The 21,034-nt window shown below is 45.8% G+C and overlaps 2 protein-coding genes across 4 annotated transcripts in view; one reads left to right on the top strand and one right to left on the bottom strand.

The window, feature by feature from the left end:
* The first annotated feature begins 7,041 nt into the window (after nt 1-7,041).
* grem1b (gremlin 1b) lies at nt 7,042-9,392 on the top strand. Its single transcript, XM_063224051.1, has 2 exons — nt 7,042-7,270; nt 7,884-9,392. Exon 2 carries the CDS (start codon nt 7,885-7,887, stop codon nt 8,434-8,436), a length of 552 nt encoding a protein of 183 aa, XP_063080121.1. The 5' UTR covers nt 7,042-7,270; nt 7,884; the 3' UTR covers nt 8,437-9,392.
* Nucleotides 9,393-12,827: 3,435 nt separating this feature from the next.
* Nucleotides 12,828-21,034, bottom strand: part of LOC134434954 (formin-like) — a 197,962-nt gene continuing 189,755 nt past the window's right edge. For all 3 annotated transcript variants that reach the window (XM_063183646.1, XM_063183644.1, XM_063183645.1), the window contains 3 exons: nt 19,776-19,925; nt 14,716-14,797; nt 12,828-13,541 (listed from right to left, as the gene is read on the bottom strand). In XM_063183646.1, coding sequence (XP_063039716.1) covers nt 13,497-13,541; nt 14,716-14,797; nt 19,776-19,925 — 277 coding nt within the window. In that variant the 3' untranslated portion in view covers nt 12,828-13,496. The remainder of the gene's footprint in view (nt 13,542-14,715; nt 14,798-19,775; nt 19,926-21,034) is intronic.

Genomic DNA, 21,034 nt, shown 5'->3' with positions numbered 1-21,034 from the left:
CTCTCGCTCTCTCTCGCTCTCTCTCTCACTCACTCATATATACACATACACACAATTGTGTGAAAAATAGGGCTGCACGATTTTGGAAAAAATCATAATCACGATTATTTTGGTCAAAATCGTAATCACGATTTTTAATCGCGATTATTGACTTTTTGCAGATTTTTTTGAAAATTATAACAAGATGAACCAAGAATGAACTATATATGGGGTGAGCAAAATAAAAACATTTGTAATAATTATGTAGAGGCAATAGCATGAAACTTAGGTGGACAGAAGCCTGTCAGTATGTTCTGGCTTCAAGGACGCTCTCAAAAGTAGGTCACTATGCCACGATTAAATCCCTATTAAAATTTCGACTTTGATTTCACTAATTTATCACGATTTTTGATTATTTTCGATTAGTTGTGCAGCCCTAGTCAAAAGTATGCTTCCAATCCCGGCACTGCCGTGGCTCTGAGTTACTACGCCAACGACCCGGGTTCAATTCCAGCCCCGGTCATTTGTCGAACCTTCCCCGTCTCTCTCTCCCTACTCATTTCCTGTGTCTCCTCCACTGTCCTGTCAAAAACACATTTTTTTTAAGTATGCTTCCCAAAAACACTCCCTGACATGACAGTGCAAGATAGTGTATTTAGTTCCTCCACCATTCTGATTTCATCACCCTCCCCAGCATCCCCCGGCATCTCAGGGTTCCTCAGGGCACGATGCGGACGGACACCCCCTTTTGTCTTACCTACTGTCAGGGGCGCCGCCAGAAATTTTGGGGCCCATGAAAGATTCAAATTTCGGGCCCCCTTAAGGGCCCCTGACAGTGCTTGGGCCCCCTTAAGGGCCCCTGACAGTGCTTGGGCCCTTAGAATCTGTAACACCTTTCCCCCCCTAGTGGCACCCATGCCTACTGTAGCCATCAATAGAGGACTATTACTTCAGGCTTACAGCAGCCACAGAAAGAGGTGGAATAACCCTTTATTTTTATGTTGTCTAGTGTATTTTAAGTGTACACACGTTTCAACACATAATATTGTTGTATGCACTTGTTCTGTATATTTCCTGTGCACTTTGTATCTGCTAGTTGGCTATGATTATGTCCTCGATTGTAAGTCGCTTTGGTTATAAAGCATCTGCCAAACGCAATATACAGTAATGTAATGTAATGCAATGTAATATGGTGTACTACTTACATTGCACATACCTAACACCTAACCCTAAGATACGGTGCAAGTAGGCTACATAATGTTGCATGTTATTTCATAGTTTGTTGAACTGCACTTAATGTAACGGTCAGTAAACCCAGAGAGAGTAGAGAGAGAGAGGTTCCATTGGCCCATTGTTTCCTGGTTCTATTATGGCCCCCTTAGGCAGACCTAGGCAGACCTAGGCAGACTGTTCTATTCATTGTAGGAGCATTATGACACGGCCCTTTAGGCAGACCGGAACCTGGTCGCGTTAGGTGCCCATAGAAACCTATTATGTTGGCATATCTCTACATAATATCTCTGGTAAACCCTTGACAGATGAATGGGTTCCGCCAAATATATGGAGCTTAGTTACATTGGGATGGAGAAAGCAATATAGAATTTGACATAGGGGGTACTCATGGCACAACGAAAAGGCTTGGGGGTACACAAGACAAAAAAGGTTGGGAAATACTGAACTAGAGTCCGTGAAAGAGTGCTTCTATCAAAAAATAATCCTTGCAATCCTACACTCATCTGCCATTTTTAATGAGCTGCTACTTTAACTGCTCACGTACAGGTGAAAAAATACACTTGAAAATACAGTGTCAATGTCAATGATTGTGTCCATACGAGCGGATTCGGGGGATGGTGTTTCACTTATTTCACCTTTCGCACATACTGTACGTCTAGATTTTGACATCACATCTTTGAAAATCCTGCGACCCTGATTGGTTCTACTATAGTTTGGTTTTGGAATCAAGGCAAATCCGAAGGTTGTCCAACCCCTCGTGTGAGCTCACAAAGCTGAGCGCAAATACACAAGGGTCTGGTGAGAGTCAGGCTATACATACTTAAACAAATAGCAACAACAACTGCTTACCAGTCTCTCTGTACACTGGGAACTTAGCCCAGGGGGAAGGGGGAGGTAGGGCCCCCTGTCAACCCTTAACACAGCCATTATTACTAACCTGTCATTAATTTAATCACCTGCTATTTTAAATCCTGTGCAATATATCCACCACCTCATCTGGGCTATCTGCTTAAAAACTATAACTATGGTTTATTCTGTATCTATATGATGTATTTAAATGTTCCAAGTTCCTCTACTCCATGCATTGAGTTAAATTACTCAGTTCGTCTGAAGTTTGCCTCGGCTGGAGATGGGGGATGGAATTAAGGGGCCCGAGTGAAAGCAAGACGGGCCCCCTGCCAACCTGAACGCAACCACAATTAATGACCTCCTCCGTGTCTAGCAGCCCACGCCGTATGACTCCAGCCCAGCCGTGCCAGGCCACACCGGGGGCTAAACCAACCAACCAACCAACCAGCCAGCCATCCAGCCAGCCTCGGGTCACGGGACAGGACAGGACAGGACCAGACCAGACCCAGAGGCATAATTAATTGGCCTTTTTTTTACCGTGACATCAGGCGAATTCCCTTTTTGACGCAAAGCAGGTATACTCAGCGGTGTATTCTACTGTTTTGAAGTGGGTATACTGTATATTCGAGCATGTTTTAAAGTGGGTATACTGTATATATTTATGCTATTCTAAATAATGGACCAATCAATTTTAAGTGGGTATACTGAAGCCCCTAAAATTTAGAAGTGGGTATACTCCGTATACCTGCGTTCTACGTAGACTACTCCACTGGGTATACTGTACTGTATGACTACTGGTTTCGGCAAGAAAACAGTGGCGTCTACATTTTAGTGTGTCTGCTGCTACTGGATGCCACTTTTTTTGTATGCCCTGCAGGCTGGAAGTTGAACTGTCTTTTTATTTGACCTACAGCGGAAAATTCAGATGCAGAGCTTTTGCCTTGTCTCACGTTCATGAACCACTGAAACACGTTTTGGTAACAATGTTAAAAGTTTGAAAAGCTACTGGTTTTGGTGTCCCAAGGCCTACTACTGCTTGTACGTGGGGTTAAACTTACATCTGTTTGCGGCTGATCTGTTTAAAGTGTATAATCTGTGTATGCTGCTGTGGCCCACAGTCCGATAAGATAAGGCCCTGTGCTTTAACCACAGTTAACCCATCTTGTGCAGGGATGCTGGCCGGGTGAGGGGGTGGGGCACAAAGGGGTCAGTTGTCCTGGGCCCAGACAGCTGGGGCTGGGGCTGGGGGCGGTTGAGTGTGAGCGGGGGGACTTTCAGATGACTTTGTCCCAAGACCCGGGTCCAACGTTTTCAGCGGCCCTGGGTTTGTGTGTACATAATAACCCTGTGCTGTGTGTGGTTAGGAGGGGTGGAGTGGGTGGGGGTAGAGGGGGTTGCTTCTATGGTTTCAAGTATCAGTCTCACTCTGGGGGCCTCACTCAGGTAATCCAGCACACACACACGCTTCCTCATGACACACACACACACACACACACACACACACACACACACACACACACACACACACACACACACACACACACACTGACACACACATACACACAGCCCAACCTTAATATCTTTCTGGGGCCCTTGTGGGACCCTTCCCATCTTTGTGGGGCCCTTCCATTCATATTAACCCTAATAATAGTGAAAGAACGCTAAACTGTGCCTAAACCAAAACAATCCTAACTTTCACCTGTCAGTAAGGAAATGTCTTTACACTTTTACTTTTACCAGTATTAACAAACCTATCCCTGCAAAATGGGTCGAAACATGTGGGATCCAGGATTTGGGCCCCAAATGGAGCGAGGGCCCCACCTTGTTGGTAACCTCCAATAGTAGTGGCCTCATGAAGGTAGATTGGTGCAGTACACACACACAGGCACACGCACGCACGCGCACACACACACACACACACACACACACACACACACACACACACACACACACACACACACACACACACACACACACACACACACACACACACACACACACACGCACGCCTCAATGCAAGTGAGGCTGAACTACAATATACTTAATAAGAGTTCACTTAGCATGTGGTTGTACAAGTCCATCAAAAGTGCACGCCTCAGTTGCCACAGTGCAGCCGTCAATTTCTCTGGCCATTCGCCCAGTCCAGTGGCCACCAGTCAGTCAGTTAGTATGAGGCATGCCAGCAAGCAGGCACAGTGGCCAAATGCTGAGGCAAGCACACACACACACACACACACACCAAGATATACACCTTCTGTATACGCACACATGTCTGCTGTCTGTTAATTTCAACTTTGGTGTGTAAGAAGAAAGTCGGAAAGGGCAGTCATGCAGGGAGGCGGGACACTGTGTAGCTGTAGCCCCTATGATGTTCTGGGCTGTGCTGTGCTGTGCTGTGCTGTGCTGTGCTGTGCTGTGCTGTGCTGTGCTGTGCTGTGCTGTGCTGTGCTGTGCTGTGCTGTGCTGTGTTTCCGATTACCTGTTAAATACCCTAGGCGTGCTGTGCTGTGCTGTGCTGTGCTGTGCTGTGCTGTGCTGTGTTTTGCTGTGTAAATGTAATTTCTATAGATTTCTTTGCGAAACGCGTCATATTTTACATGAAACTGCATAACATTAAAATTGTATATCAGGGGCCAGGTATGATCCTCAAGGGTGGTGGGGGGTGGTGGGTGTTGGTGGTGGTGGTGGTGCTGGGCCATGTTTTGCTCCTGGGCTGTGACGTTAGGTGCTCTGCTTAGCTTGCTTTACAATGTGCTGCTCTGAGCTATGAAGGTGGAGACGCAGGCCAGGCAGCATGCTGGACTGTGCAGAGCTGTGTGTGGTGGGGGGCGTATGTTGGACAGTGCTGTATCGCGTCGATGGAGGCAGAGTGTGAACTGTGTTGATGGGGCGTGTGTCTGTGTGCTGTGCGGCTGTGTCGACAGGGGCGAGAGAGTGTGTGGAGCGTGCCTCACAGTTGCTCTGCTCTGCTGGGGCGGGACTGGCTGAGAGTTTTTCCCAGACTGCTGTGCTGCTGGGCCCGGCCCGTGACTGGGCTGGATGGTGACTGGGGGCCATGTGTTGAGCACATGGGGGCCTCGCCGAGCGAGCGAGCGAGGAGAGCAGAGGGCGAAGAGAGTGGAGGCGGGCGGCGGGCGGCGGGGTTTCGGGAAGTGTTGTTGTGGCACAGGAACAGAGAGGCTGGGGGATGCCGAGCGCCACAGTTTTCAAATAACGTGGTTGATGCGGCCTTCTTGTAATTCCCCCCAAACAGCATTGTGTGTGTGTGTGTGTGTGTGTGTGTGCTTGTGTGTGTGTGTGTGTGTGTGTGCGTGTGTGTGTGTGAGCGTGTGTGTGTGTGTGTGTGTGTGTGTGTGTGTGCTTGTGTGTGTGTGTGTGTGTGTGTGTGTGTGTGTGTGTGTGTGTGTGTGTGTGTGTGTGTGTGTGTGTGTGTGTGTGTGTGTGTGTGTGCACGCGGATGTGCACGCGAATGTGCATGTGTTTTCCACAACAGATTTAATCCAGACTAAGGTAATCTAGTACCTTTGAATCGTCAGGCAACTGGATACCATTAATCATGCATGCACAGCATCTGGTTTTGTACCAAGAAGAATTTTATGCCAGAAATGTGTGCACTACATGCATCAGAAAATCTACTGATTGCATTGTTTTGCTGTTGCCGTTTTGTTTTTACAAGATGTATCCTTTAAAAATGGCATTGGCTTTGAATAATAATAAAAAGAACAACTGTAACCAAATATAAACACTGACATGTCTGACTTACATGAAGGGGTCAGTGAGTTTAAATTCATCTCTGTTATATTTTGCGCAAATGGCAGTCACGCAGGAGAGATAAATTACAAACGAAATGTAATCTTATATTATTTCTGTCAAGAAAATACTATTTGGTCTTTTTTTGTAATTAATGTCACACACTCACTTCAGTGCCATTCTTCCATTTATTTTCATCATAACATCAGATTAATCCCTGTTTTTATTTCACATTTTCTGTCATCTGGCCCACAACGTCAAAATCGTGAAATGACACATTTCGCCATGAGCAAAGCTCGCAATTATCAATAGTTTCACGGGGAATTTTGGCGTTGTGCAACGTTTAATATAAACTTATTTTTTAAAAGGCTTTATAAAATTAAACAAAAACGTGGAAATAAACAAGTCCAGCGCTTAGGGCAAGATTTATTGCGTTTTTTCTGTGAAATTCTTTGGCGTTCGCGCCTTCAGTACTTCCAGGACAAGACGATATATCTTTAGACGTCAGGCCAACTATGCACTGACAAAGTATTGTGTGAAATATCACTAAAACTTTCCAGTGTTGTGACTTCAGAGATAAACTTTAATTTGACTTTCACTAACAGGAAAGACGTCTTTGAGGTAGACCTTATGCCGTGGAATTTTGGAACTATCTATTCGATTCTCAGAAGCACTTGGTTATCAAACATGAAGTGCATTAAAGCATTTCCACGTGAGGAGTATATCAGTCCTATAGCTTAAAAAAAAAAAACATTCATATTTATTAATTAGCCATATCATAATTTAGACTCAAAGCAAAGCATACCATCTCAACGCATCAAAATTCCCATCAAAAGAAGTTGGAGTTGCTGGGAGATTTCAACCATTCTATTTGTTTTGCGTTAGGTTGCTCGTCATAACTCTCTTGTGCATGTGTTGGCTGGCCTGAATCCCAAAAAACAGTGTAGCCTACTAATAGAAGCAAGTCACAGAATCAGACAGATGCATAGGCTACCCTATACAGTGTGTTGAAGGTTTCTCATTCAAATACTGCGCCCTTCAAAACCTCCGAGTTCAGTTACCATGAAATCAATCCCAGTAGTTGTACACATTGCTTTTCGATAGTGAGCTGCAGTCTGCTCCCTAAGTACATTCGGGAAGTGTCGGGTGGGCGGATAGTTTTGATTTTCCTTACATCGTGCCTAGCCAATAATGTGGGGGGAACAGTTGTGCACATCTCAGCTGGCAGACATTTAAAGGGGAGACAGTCCGGCGCTGTAGCAATTTGAATTAAAAAAGCCAACCTCTCTTTCTATGGAACCACTGGAAGCTTCAGACTCTCTGCGTGCCTTACCCCAGCTCGGACCACTGTGTTAGCGGCTCGCCATTTATCTCCTGTGCGTGGATTGACTTGGACTGGGCAGAGAATCGTGTTATAGCCTATTTTACAGCGTTTTACGGCAGCGTCATTATTTGACAGGTGAGCGTCTTTTTAACACTTTTTAAAGAGTCATTTAAGCTGTTTGCCTGACACGGTTGATGCGCGTTTTATCACTCCAAAGGCGCACCAGGATATCTTTGGTCACGGTGCAGGTGTTCATTTTCTGGACATTTTTTGCATTTTTAGAGGGGAGACTTAAAACACATGCGTAATCGTAGTGTTTAGTTAACATAAGTTGACTTGGCGAGTTTTAGCATTCCTACTTTACTAACTTCAGATAACCCTCTACAAGTGGCGGCGCCGGGTGCGCTTTACGCATATGGATAACGTACTTTACGCACGGATTTGAAATCCATCTAATTGTTCTCATGTTTACGGAACTTTTATGGCCAAGTGAAAAGTTATGGCATCTTCATTGATCTCAATGTGTTCATAAACAGTAAAAATGAGTGCACAAGCACACATTGGACAATGCGCCAATTTGCGCACAGAGATGTGTGGAAATGTGGTGCGGTGTAACTTTTTAAGATAAACTTAGGACTATTCTCTAAGCATGTGTACTTTTAGTAGGCCTAATTGCATGATCTTTCCACCTATTGCCTCATCTTTGTATCATGTGTGTAATGCGATGCCCTTATTTATCTCTTTCAAGGATGAGGACATCCGCACGTGTCCTGTGCAGCATGTTTTTCCTCGTGGGACTTCTCTCCTACCCAGCGGATTCCAAACGGAACCGAGGAAGCCAGGGTGCCATCCCTCATCCTGACAAAAACAACCCAAACGAATCCGAGCAGCAGCCCCAGCCGCCACAAGCGGGCCCTGGCTCTCACGGACGGAAGAAGGGGCCCCATTTGTCCGCCGACGAGGTGCTGGAGTCCAGCCAAGAGGCTCTGCATGTCACCGAGCGCAGATACCTCAAACTCGACTGGTGCAAGACCCAACCACTGAAGCAAACCATCCACGAGGAAGGCTGCATTAGCCGCACCATTATTAATAGGTTCTGCTACGGACAGTGCAATTCGTTTTACATCCCCAGACATGTCCGCAAAGAGGAGGGAGCCTTCCAGTCGTGCTCGTTCTGTAAACCAAAGCGATTTACCACCATGACGTTGACTTTGAATTGCCCGGACCAGCAGCCGCCCACCAAAAAGAAGCGCGTGCAGCGCGTGAAACAGTGCCGCTGTATCTCCATAGACTTGGACTAAACGAGGATGACGGCTGGCGTTGGCGTTACAAAAGAGCACTGGGGTGGCAGAGGAGCAACATTCAGAGACACTTCTTGTTTTAAATCTTCATAAAAAAAAACCACAGAAAAGGAGGGCTGGTTTCATAGTCTCACGCGATAGAAAATCATGTTCACTGCTGCCTGCGGTTTTCTTTCTCCAGACTTAGATTATAAACAGTTCACTTGGCACTGCAGTTACCGGATGGACACAGCAATTATCACAGACACAAACTGACAGGCAGATCGGCACACATTTAAATCCTGATCACTCTGGGATACATTATAAAGGTCAGATCTGCGCAGCATGGAAGTCAACAGGAGGCTGCGGCAGGGTCTTTCCGTCAGATCAGCCAAGCACGTTTGGGGTAGCCTCGGAAAGGCCTTGCAGACTACATGTGGCGTGGGCTTGTATTTCTCCACCCTACCCTCGCTTGAAATGAAGTTAATGCTTATGATTTCCACTATGTGGAATTGGAGAAACACTATCTCGATTATTTAATAACTGGGACGAATTGTTCGGAATCTCCTTTGCCCTACTATATTGCCAGATTATTGTGCAATCATATAGCCTATTCGGATCACTATTTATGGAATGTTACCATTAGGTTGGCTGTACGAGATTTAAAAAAAAGTACTGGTGTGTTTCCCTTATCTTCTATGAGTTGTACAGAATTTGTTAATAATGTTGTAGATAGCACCGTTTATTGTGTTTATTGAATGGTAATCGCATATTGTTGTAATGTAGGCCTACAATGGGGATTGCTGCTTATTTCGCGTTGCTGAAAATATGGTAATAAAACGGAAAATAAATATTTCGCTTAACCATTCTGGACATTTGTTCCCTCTGCTGGCCCATAGCATAGGAAACATTCTAGACAAGTCAAGCATTCTACCTAAGTGTTGGACGGTTGTCTAAGAAGACCGTAAATTACCCCCGACATAGCAAAGACTCTGATTTCATGCAGCGCATGTATACATCAGGTTAACCCGAAACACCAAATAAAAACATCTTCCACGGCCACGGGTTACTTTCTTCTCGCTTGGTGCCAGAGTCGTGCTGTGACTTTTACACGTTTCTTGGACCCTTGGATACATTTCGTCGTAAAACGGTTTAATTTATGGGGAAAGGACCACAAGAGAGGCGATTAGATGTCAGGCCCATCACCCCCTTCCACAACCTCTTCAAACGATGTTTATGGAAGGCCCTCCACTGGCTCGCAAAAACGTTGCCACGGTCCTAATGTCCTTTACCGCCCCTCATCCTAAGTGATGTTGTCCTATTTCCTTGCGCAAGTGACTTGCTACTGCAGGAGGTCCTCCTTCCTAAAATCAAAACGGTCTCTGCAGTACTTTGCAATCATGCGCAATTTATGTTGCAGCTTTTCAAAGGGCAACGCACAACTTTGCCACAATTTGGTGAACTGCTATGCTTGTGTGAGTGGCGCACAGGCCTGCAATGTTTCATACACAAAATCTGGACTAACCCTAATGGGATTCATTTATATAACGAAGCATACGGCAATAAAATAGCATCTGTCGTGCGCCATATAACTCGCAACGTACCCAGGGCGTTATCTGAATCTCCTCTTAGTTTGATTTAAGTTCCGCCATGCTTTCCATTTTGCACGGTTGCATGACTTGACAAGGATTTATGTAGACAATCCTATGTTGTGTTCATGATGATGGTTGGAGAAATTCCTTTCAAAATGGGACCTTTTGTAAGTCTTTGTATGATTTGTAATGGTGGTAGGCCCAATCCAAATGCACAGGCATAACAAAAGGAATATATTTTCTTTGTAGCAACGTTAGACTGATTTTGGGTATGTTGCTCATATTTTTTAACACATAGTTCGGATTAATTTGTCCTTACTTATGGTCAGAGAGTCCATCTCAACCACTTTCCCCAAAGAGTGAACAGAATTGCGCGTCGATGTCCTTTCTATTGTAAGACTTGGACAAACATGTTCATAATACATTTCACCCCAATGCGAGAATAAAAAGCATAGATGATAACATAGCCAAATCCTTACTCATACCCATGTTACGTAGGCTATTCAGACAACCAAAAATACACGAAGGCAAAAGTTATGTAATCATCGTGCGACTGGTGGCGCTTTTATTTCATTTCAGGTAATGTTTACATTTCACGAGGCTTAACATCAAACCACTAGGCTACATGTGAAGTCTGACAGGAAAACTCAAATGCAAGCACAAGTCCCGCTTTGCACCAGAACAAATCATGCGCTGCGCAACCACAGGTCGGTCTGAATCAGTTTAATTGTTACTGAAGAAAATATCCTATTTAGAAGACAGACCCTGCCAGAGGTAATGTAGAATTTGATGCAGTCTCCATTTCATACAATATTCCTGATATGCACAATAGGTTGATTAAACAAAAGGCAGTTTTTTTGGTATTCCTAAAAGGCAACTGTGTACACGGCCTGTCTCATTCATGAAGGTTCTTTTTTTAAACGATATGAATGGACCTGGCAATTTGTACACAGTGGTTACAAAACAAACCAAAACAGAATAAACACTGCACACCATCTGTCTGAATAGCTCTCATATATGCATTGAAATCACATACAAAATTAAGTCCTAAGAATTTAGGCAATTGACATTTGGCATAAAATAATCTCAGTGTTTACATATAAATATGGGTCCTCCTTGCCACCTTAGGAAATTCTCTACCATTCGCTAACATTCAAAAGCATATCATAGAAACATTTAGTTAAAATAAATATATTATCCATCTCTCCAAAATTGAAAATGAGTATGGGTTCCAGTCTACGGTGTGAATTCATGTATTTTACAGTGAACAAACTCAAAGTATTGCATAGAAGATTAAAAAGAGGTGCAAAAGGTGCAATATGTCAGGTCATGTACCAGTTTTTGGCTAAGAAAAACTGCAAGCTCACCACAGCCGCTTGAGGAAAGCAAGGCAGTGCCTACAGAACAGGCCTTTGCAGATCATGAGAAGACGAGGAAAAAGTACCACGCACCTATTTCAACAGACATTTGTGACAAGAGTCAGAGTGAAAGCAGAAAACTCCACTGCTGTATTTTTTTTTTTGCAACTCACACAACACAAACCACCAGATGAGTTACGCTCTAATTTTCTTGAGAGGGGAATGTAAAGTCGTTAAGTGTGTGAGAGAGCCAGACTGCAGTAGTAGCCACCAGAGATTCTTTAAGGATATAGAGATATGCCAATGTAATAGGTTTCTATGGGCACCTAACGTGACCAGGTTCCGGTCTGCCTAAAGGGGCGTGTCATAATGCTCCTAGAATGAATAGAACAGTCCTCAGGTCTGCCTAGGTCTGCCTAAAGGGGGATTTCCCCCCCAATAATAGAACCAGGAAACAATGGGCCAATGGAACCTCTCTCTCTCTACTCTCTCTGGTAGCCACTGAGGTGTAGAGATGACCAGTTGTAGCTGGTCGGCTTCCTGTAGGGGTCAGCCTGGTTCAAATACACAACCACAACAACAACAACAACAACAACAACAACAAAGATACACAGACAAAACAAACAAAAACAAATCAAACCAAATGGGTTTCATCCAACATGACACTTCTGGGTCTACAACCATGTGTGAGTGTGTGTGCACATGATGTGTGTGTTTTGTTAGTGTGTGTGTGTGTGTGTGTGTGTGTGTGTGTGTGTGTGTGTGTGTGTGTGTGTGTGTGTGTGTGTGTGTGTGTGTGTGTGTTTCTAATCTGAGTGAAAGGAACGTGTGAATGCTGTTAAGTAAGCGTGTTTGAGAGTTTGATGGGTCATCTTGAACATTGAATATTTACACATTATTGCTCTTGTCTTGCCAAGTCCTGCCCTGAAGCACTTCATCGTATGATTGCTTATTCAGATAAATGAATACATATATATATTCCTGTTAGCTTGATAAAATCTGGTGTTCAAATAGCTCTTTAATGAAGATATCCCCTGTGTACTTAGTTTATGTCTCAACCAGCGCTGTAGACTAAGATTTTTTTTCAGCTAAGTAAAAAAATGGCATCCCGCATAAGGATATTAACACAGAGGACGTACCCTGTACCTCAGAAGAAGAAAAATAAGAAGGCCTACAAACACAAGTTATCATTTGTCCTCCATGTGATACCACCACAGTGTCCCCCAATGCTCTGACAGACGTCCAGTGTTGTAATTACGGAGGCTGGAGGGGATGGGGAGGTTGAACCTACTGTATGTGCAAAAGAGGCTGGCTTACAAATGAGATGTCCACTGCTATGCAAGATTGGACGCAGTATGCATCCTATGGCGGCCGCTGCACGACAGGACGCAGTATGCATACTGAGGTGGCCACTGTAAGATAGTACATTACCCAATATGCATACTGAGGTGGCCACTGCACGACAGGACGCAGTATGCATACTGAGGTGGCCTCTGCACGACAGGACACAGTATGCATACTGAGGTGGCCTCTGCACGACAGGACGCAGTATGCATACTGAGGTGGCCGCTGCACGACAGGACGCAGTATGCATACTGAGGTGGCCTCTGCACGACAGGACGCAGTATGCATACTGAGGTGGCCTCTGCACGACAGGACGCAGTATGCATACTGAGGTGGCCTCTGCACGACAGGACGCAGTATGCATACTGAGGTGGCCACTGCAAGATAGAACATTACCCAATATGCATACTGTGGTCACCAAAGCAAGATGGTAGAGTACATTATGCAGTATGCATACTGAGGTGGCCACTGCAAGATAGTATATAGTATGCATAGGCCTACTGAAGTGGCCACTGCAAGATGGTACATTTCGCAGTATGCATACAGTGGTCGCCTCTGCTAGATAGTATACTGAGGTGGCCACTGCAACGTAGTATGTACACCGTATACATACTGTGGTGTCATTGTGGTAGTACTGTAGGCGAGTGGGTCCTCTGTAGTAGTACACTAGAAAGACTGAGGTATGGCTACTTATAAAAGGCATGTGGTGAAGGCTAGGAAGGAAGTAAGTGTAGGAGTGATGCAGGAGAAGAAGGGGTGTCGTTCTGTCTCTTCTGCTTCTTCGTTCTCAGCTGGAGGACACACTGGCTTCCTTCTGGCGCAGCCTCTCTTTCTGTGGTGTCAAAGAAAGGAACAGAGACAGCGGAATTAGAGCTGTGGTTTTCAACCTTTTTTGAACAAATGCCCCCTTGGCCTCTTTACAAAGCCAACCAACGCCCTGTTGACTTCATCATTAGCCCGACAATGCCCCCCTTAGTATTAAAAAGGTAAATCACAGTGGGTTTACATACAGTGTCCAATGTCGCCATCCAACCCGTGCCTGCAGTTCACCTAGGGAGCGCTGTCGAGACAGCGCGGCCCATAAGGCTGGCGCTAATAACTGACAATTGTGCTCGCTGTCGGCTGAAACTTGACAATATTACTGTGGGTTCTGAGAAACCAATGTGGATTTAAATGAAATGAATGATAACCTGGGAGTTATGTCCTTCTGATTTCTTACAGCTTTCGCATTTATGAGTCAGGCTCCGCTCGCATCTTGCTAACAAAATTGCTTTACAGCAGTCGTGATCACAGCAATGCAGCCGGCCGATCAATCCAAACGCAGTGTGTGAAACCACTCGTGACATAATATTGACAATAAAGGAAAAAGTTGTGAGTTTCCTCTCTCGTAATACCCATTGACCCTCTCTGGTTAAATGGACTAATGACCCCCAATGGCAACTAAGCACCGCCCCCTCTCAGCTGTATCATTACCAACGCCCCACCTGGAGCTCTCCAACGCCCCCTGGGGGGCTGTACCACCCCCGTTGAGAAACACTAAATTAGAGTGTCAGCTCAGCTGTTTCAATTGTTCTGCGCCGTTTGAGTGAAACAGCAAGATTTACAGTTATTAGGGAAGAGCGTGGCGGAATCAAAGAAACTTTGGGGACAAGTTAACGTGCCAAAGACACAAGTTCCAAATTCCCAGAAAAAAGGGCACGCGCGCGAGAGAGAGAGACGCGGAGAGAAATAAGTGTAAGGATCGACCACTTTGATGCCGTGACAGAGACGTTTGTAAACAAAGCGAGAAAAAACAGAGGGAGAAAGACAAGTCTGGGACGGGTAGAAAGACAAATGGTGTGAAATAGATGGGGAGGAAAACCAAAGGAAGAACTGTAGAAGGGAAAAAGAAGAAGAGGGCAAGACAGAATGGAGTGGAAAGAAACGCAGAATGAAAGAGAGAAAGAGAGAGATACAGAGAGAGAAATATAGAGAGAGAGAAGAAGAAAGAGTGGGTCTGCTCTTACCAGACTGTTAGCATTGATCTTCTTCGTCTCCACCCTCTTCTCAGCAGTCATCTTCTGCACCGTCTGCTGTGCTTCCTTAAGTCTGCGGGAGGACAGACACACAGGGACATTTTTCAGCTTCAGAGGCCAACTGGGCAACATTTTCAAGTTCATTAATCGTGATTGTTGATTCAATTAGTCAATAATAACTGGAGGACGAAGACTCTCCCGGCCACTTCTGTGGTCTGTTTGCTGAAAACCGCACTTGAAACCTGCAAAATCTGGAGTGACAACATGGAAGCTATTGCAATGCAAACTTGCCATAGGAAAATCTTACTTTAAGAACCACACTAGGCATACTCACACTGCTGCTGACCCTATGGAATGAATGTGAGGAGGTCAAAACATTTTAATGGTGGTGGAGTTTACATGCAGGCATCTCAGCGGTTACCTTAGCAACTGCCTATAGATGCTTTAAAATAATGTTTCCAAAGTTGTTTAAGTGGTTCATCAACCCATAACAAGGTGAAAAACACACTTGAATGAAACACTTGACGAAAAAAAAGTGATGCTTAACTACAGTAGACCTAACAGTCTCATGAAAACACTACAAAAATGCAAACCAGATTCCGACTGACCAGTGGACAGACTGACACAGAGTTTCTTCTACACATGGCTAACAATCATCTCCAAACAATCATCCAGTGTCCTTGCCCAGCAATCCTTCTCATCTTAACAACATGAGCCCTATCTGCCACAAACACACACACTGACCGCTGGATTGAAGATAAGTATCAGTCCTAGGGGCAGCCGGGAGACTGTCAAACACAATAAGATGCATCCTCACACGACAGTTCAATCTGCTTGCAGGGGGATCTGGGATCAGCAAGGGATCAGGGCCGCCAAGGCTGGTCTGGACCCTTACCAGAAATAAATAAATGAATAAAACACCATATGGGGACAATCAACACTGGCGACCACATTTGTCGTCCGAGCACACGAGCAGGCCGAAGAAAGGGTCCGGGATGGGAGATGGGACGGCGCAGGGGAGCCGACGAGGGGGGGCAAAGGGGTCCGCTGTCCCGGGCCCAGGAAGAAGGGGGAGCGGGTAAATTGGGACCACAGTATATTGGGTGCAGGGAGGGGCCTTTCATATGACTTTGTCTCGGGCCCGGCCAAAGCTGCTGCCCTGGGCGGGTGTATCGGTTGCGGCGCTCAGATTCAGTTGCAGTCAGGGGAGTGCGTGTCTGCTTTGTAGTCTCCGCCGATGACAGCCAGACCAGAGGCTTCGGCGGGGTTCACTTGCATAAATCAGAGCGGCTCGACCAGGCTCAGCAAAGCCAGCGAAGACTGCAAAGAGAACAGTAACAGTGCACAGGACAGGACAGGACAGGACAGTCTCGCAACACTGGAGAAGACAGGACAAGACAGAAGAGGAGAGGAGAGGAGATGTACGAGTGTACCCTACCTCCCTCCAGTAGAAGATCATCTTTTTGTCAAGGAGCAGAGAGAGAGAGAGAGAGAGAGAGAGAGAGAGAGAGAGAGAGAGAGAGAGAGAGAGAGAGAGACTTTGAGACTGAGAAAGAAACAGAGTAAGAAAGAAAGAAAGAAAAAAAGAAAGAAAGAAAGAAAGAAAGAAAGAAAGAAAGCAGGGACCGGGGAGAAGAGGAGATGAGAACAAAAAAGAGAGAAAGAAGAGAGAGAGAGAACATGGACACAGAGACAGAGAGAGAGGGAGAACAAAAAAGGAAGATGACATTTTTATGCGTCCAATTTAAGGCCGAGTGGTGAGGACTGGAGTTTGGGCGGGTGTGGGGGCTTCTTTTTTGCATGATGTTCGGGGTGGACAGAAGTCTTGTCAGACTCCTCGTAAAAGTTTTCCTCTCGGATGTTAATTTGCAACAGTGGCCATGCTCGGGCCGTCCCTTGGGCACGCTCATTGTGTGACAACACCCTCATCCACACGCTTTCGTGTGGCTGTGGCGAAGAAGAAAAAACAAAACCCATGCGAGAGAGGGGACAGACAAAATGACAGCTGGCCCGTCTGATAATTGGCTGGTTTAAAAACAATGCTTAAGTTTTATGGCGGACCCGGGCGGAGTGGGCTGTGTTTTAAATAAGGGTAATTGGACGTAAGCGCTGTCAGCTGTGGGCGATGTAAGGCCTGGGTACCCAGTAAACAAAAGGGGTGAGAAAGTACTCGTGCCATCCTTAATCTATACAAGATGCCATGACTGCGGTACAGGCGTATAGCACTTTGGGTGAGAATGTTTAAGTGCAAGTACACGTATTTGTCTACTCTGTATGTGTGCTTGTGTACTCTGTGTGTGTACTCTGTGTGTGTACTCTGTGTGTACTCTGTGTGTGTGTGTGTGTGTGTGTGTGTGTGTGTGTGTGTGTGTGTGTGTGTGTGTGTGTGTGTGTGTGTGTGTGTGTGTGTGTGTGCAGAAAGAGAGAGAGAGAGAGAGAGAGAGAGAGAGAGAGAGAGAGAGAGAGAGAGAGAATGATATACTGTATGTATGCAAATGTGTCTGTGCGCATGTGTGTTGAGATAGGTAAGGAAGAAAAATCCGCACTCACAAACTGCGTCTCATTATTTACTTAAATTACCACCATGTCCAAAAAGCAAACGCGTTTCGGCTATCAAGCCTTCATTAGTGTGTGGTACTGCACTTTCGTTTTTCCCAAGAAGTTGAGCGCGTCCTTTGCCAAAACTTGAGATAGGTAAGGCCATTACATTCTGACTTTCTTGTAATCTCTCATCAGAAAAGGTTGTACTTTTACAAATTAACACGTAAACCAGTGCAGCGGATTTGCGCTTGGTCTGATCACTGCTGATAAATCAGCTGGACGTGCAACGCTGATTGTAAGCAGAAATCCGAGTCCAGTGTGATTGCGACCTGAGACTGTCTCCATGACATTCTCTTTGCCTTATGGTTTCTGGTCTCTATCTATTAGCAAATCACATCACCACATTATATATACCCAAAACACGTTTGACTTTGAAGGCATTTTTCCCTCAGTTTCGTTGTGTAAGTAGTAGTTATTGCGTTTGACCTTGAGAGGGCAAACGGTCCCCCTGGCCTATCACCAGAGCCGAGGGGGCAGAAGAGTGGCACCACTGTCCACACTGAGTGTTGCAACCCACCCTCCTGACAGGATGCCCCAGGTCACAGGCAACATCGTAAATCTACCCCCAGGCTTTCACGCAGCACCAGGGCGGTAGGCCGCCTCAGCCTGAGCTTTCTCTTTGATGCCTTTTGCCCTCTTTTTTTTGTCACGAGCAGCCATAATAACCCTCCACACCCTCTCCCCTACCCTAGCGGTAGGGACACATACACACGAATTTGCGAACTTTGCCATTCATTCCTATGAGAGAGGCGAAGACAGGCGAAGGCAAGCGAAAGCAAGCGAACAGGAGCGAAGTGAAGCGAAATTCTTAAAGAAAGTTTAATGTTATGCAAATGAGGAGCGAATTTGCCTGCCGCGGCCCAATCAAATCAACAACATAACTGTTCCATTCCATTTGATTCACCGCGACGACCTGATGACGGTTGGATTTCGCCTCTCTTCGCTTCGCTCGCTTCGCCTCCTATGTGTCCCTACCGTTACATACAGACCCCCCCCCCTTCTCTCTGTCTCTGTCTCTGTCTCTCCCTACCCTCACCTCTTACCCCCCGCCAACCCACCCAGAAAAGTACCCATTTCCATTTGTCTACACACTGTCTACTCTACAAGTTTTCATTTGAGCTCATTTGGGAGCTTGTAGGGTGCGTTCCAATATGCAACCTTGCATCCAGACTTGTACGAAATTCCGAATTGAAAGAATTTCAATTCAAAGTAATGCCATAATACGAACACTAGGTGGTGGTGTTCTATGTACTTTCAATGGGTGGTGTAGATTAAATTCAAAGAAATTCAAGGTAATGACATCACCTAGTGTTCGTATTATGGCATTACTTTGAATTGAAATTGATTCAATTCGGAATTTCGTACAAGCCTGCTTGCATCCTCAACTTGCGCTTGTGGCCTCGTACCAGGAAGTAATACGTCGTGATGATATCACTGACAACAGCATTATGTTTCAATATCTCGCAGAAGTTCAATTGTAAAGTAATTTTCTCATGTGCAAACTGGATGGTGAATGAAAAATAGTCCCCCAAAAAATGTTTGGGCTAGGCTGACAGCAGGGAAAATTATTTTCTCCACGGAGGCCGGGCATCAGCAAAACGTGAGGTCACAAGCACAAGTGGAGGACGCAAGGTCACATATTGGAATGCACTCGTGGTTGTGATGTGAGGGGAGCAGGGTTGAGGCAGCAGGGAGGCCTATAGGCTTCGCCGACAATCCAAGGCGAGAGCGAGGGAAGGGAAGGGAAGGGAAGGAAAGGCAGGCAATCTGGCTTGTGTTAAACGAGCGAGTGCTTTGGTGACTAATTGAGAGACTGGTTCGGGAGGGAAAAATACATCCCCTCTGATCAGTTATGGTGTGAATGGCTCACTTCAAACACTCAGGGCAGATCCTTGTGAGCACCTCGGATCTGCGAGGAGCACTTCCCAGTAACGCTGATAAAGCACACGGAGATTACGGGGCAGGAGGGGGGAGGAGGTGGAGGTGGAGGAGGAGGAGGTGGAGGAGGCAGGGGAGGAGAGAGGAGAGAGGGGAGGAGAGAGGAGACAGGGAGGAGAAAGGGAGGAGGAGGGGAGAAGGAAGGAGGAGAGAGGGAAGAAGAAAAGTGGAAAGGGGAGGAGAGGAGAGGAAAGGAGAAGGGTGGAGGAGAGAGGTAAGGGGAAGAGTGGCGAGGGGAGGAGGAGGAGGGAGGAAGGAGGCTGCAGGGGAGGGGGGAGAAGGTGGGAGGAGAATGGGAAGAGAGAAGAGGAGAGGGGGACGGAGGAGAGGAGAAGGAAGGGGCATGAGAGGAACAAGGCTTCCCTGCTGGAGGGCACTGATACCCCTGTAGTTTTGTGCAGATCTGCCCGGTATACAGCCAGGGCTTTGAACCAGATTTCTTGCCAAGTGGTTGCCTGGTTAACACCAAACGACTCTCACAAGTGTGACACCAATCCAGACATAATACCTACCGCTCTTTGGAGATGTTTTTGCTCTCGCGCTTCCACGTAGTCTTGAAGTCATTGCAGAACTCGTACCACAGCATGAAGACGTAACCGGGGGCAACTTCCTTCTCGCCCGACTTTGGCCTCAGACCGAAGAAATTGACCATGTCCAGGAACCTGTGGTGGAGAGGCAGAGATGGCAAGAGGCAAAGAAAAGCATGGCATTGTGAGATATAGCATTAATAGCATGATGTGAACGTATTTTGCAGCTGTCTATATGCATATGTCATTTCGGCTTAGGGATGGGTTTGGTCTGGACACTTGCTCTTAATATTGTTGACATATACGTACACTTTGCAGATGGATGGGCTTAGTAAAAATTAACTGGAATGTCATTCTACTGTTTTGTGAGAACAGTGTTCAGAGAGAGACACAGAGAGACACAGAGAGAGAGAGAGAGAGAGAGAGAGAGAGAGAGAGAGAGAGAGAGAGAGAGAGAGAGAGAGAGAGAGAGAGAGAGAGAGAGAGAGAGAGTTGAACTAGCAGCAATCTCTGTTATAAACTTTCTCATTCAACAACACCAAATTACCAACTTGCTCACACTCTGAAAGGTAGAAATAAAATACAACCGAAATAGCAAGCAAGCTAGAGAGAGAGAGAGAGAGAGAGAGAGAGAGAGAGAGAGAGAGAGAGAGAGAGAGAGAGAGAGAGAGAGAGAGAGAGAGAGAGAGAGAGAGAGAGAGAGAGAGAGAGAGAGAAACAGAGACTAGGTCATTTGTTTCTAAATCATCTGGCAATACTTTCACATTCACATTAGGGGGAAAAAAAAGCCTGGAACACAGCACCGCTGTCCAGGCCACGGTTTACAAAAAGCTATTAAATCACAGAGGAGTCGGGGAAAGAGGATAACAGCACAGACAGATGAAGATGAGGTGCGTGGAAAAAAAAAAGACGAGAGTGCAAGGCAGGTATGGGGGGAGAGAGAGAGAGAGAGAGAGAGAGAGAGAGAGAGAGAGAGAGAGAGAGAGAGAGAGAGAGAGAGAGAGAGAGAGAGAGAGAGATAGAGAGAGAGAGGGAAGGAGAGAGAATGAGAGAGAGAGCGAGAGAGAGAGAGGGAGAGAGAGAGAGAGAGAGAGAGAGAGAGAGAGAGAGAGAGATTGGGGTCTTTGAGTGAAGTTTTGGTGCCTGATTCAAAATGTAGGATTTTTTTCAGCATAGATAATAACCCTGACCTGAGCCATGGAGATGGGGGTCATTAGGGAGGTTGATGATCATGGAAAAGAGGG

Source organism: Engraulis encrasicolus, chromosome 19, assembly GCF_034702125.1.
Source record: "Engraulis encrasicolus isolate BLACKSEA-1 chromosome 19, IST_EnEncr_1.0, whole genome shotgun sequence".
NCBI lineage: Eukaryota > Metazoa > Chordata > Actinopteri > Clupeiformes > Engraulidae > Engraulis > Engraulis encrasicolus.
This window is presented reverse-complemented; position numbering and strand designations above follow the sequence as displayed.

Bases quoted from the DNA above. Each gene is read 5' to 3' on its own strand.
- grem1b (XM_063224051.1), top strand. From the start codon at position 7,885: ATGAGGACATCCGCACGTGTCCTGTGCAGCATGTTTTTCCTCGTGGGA.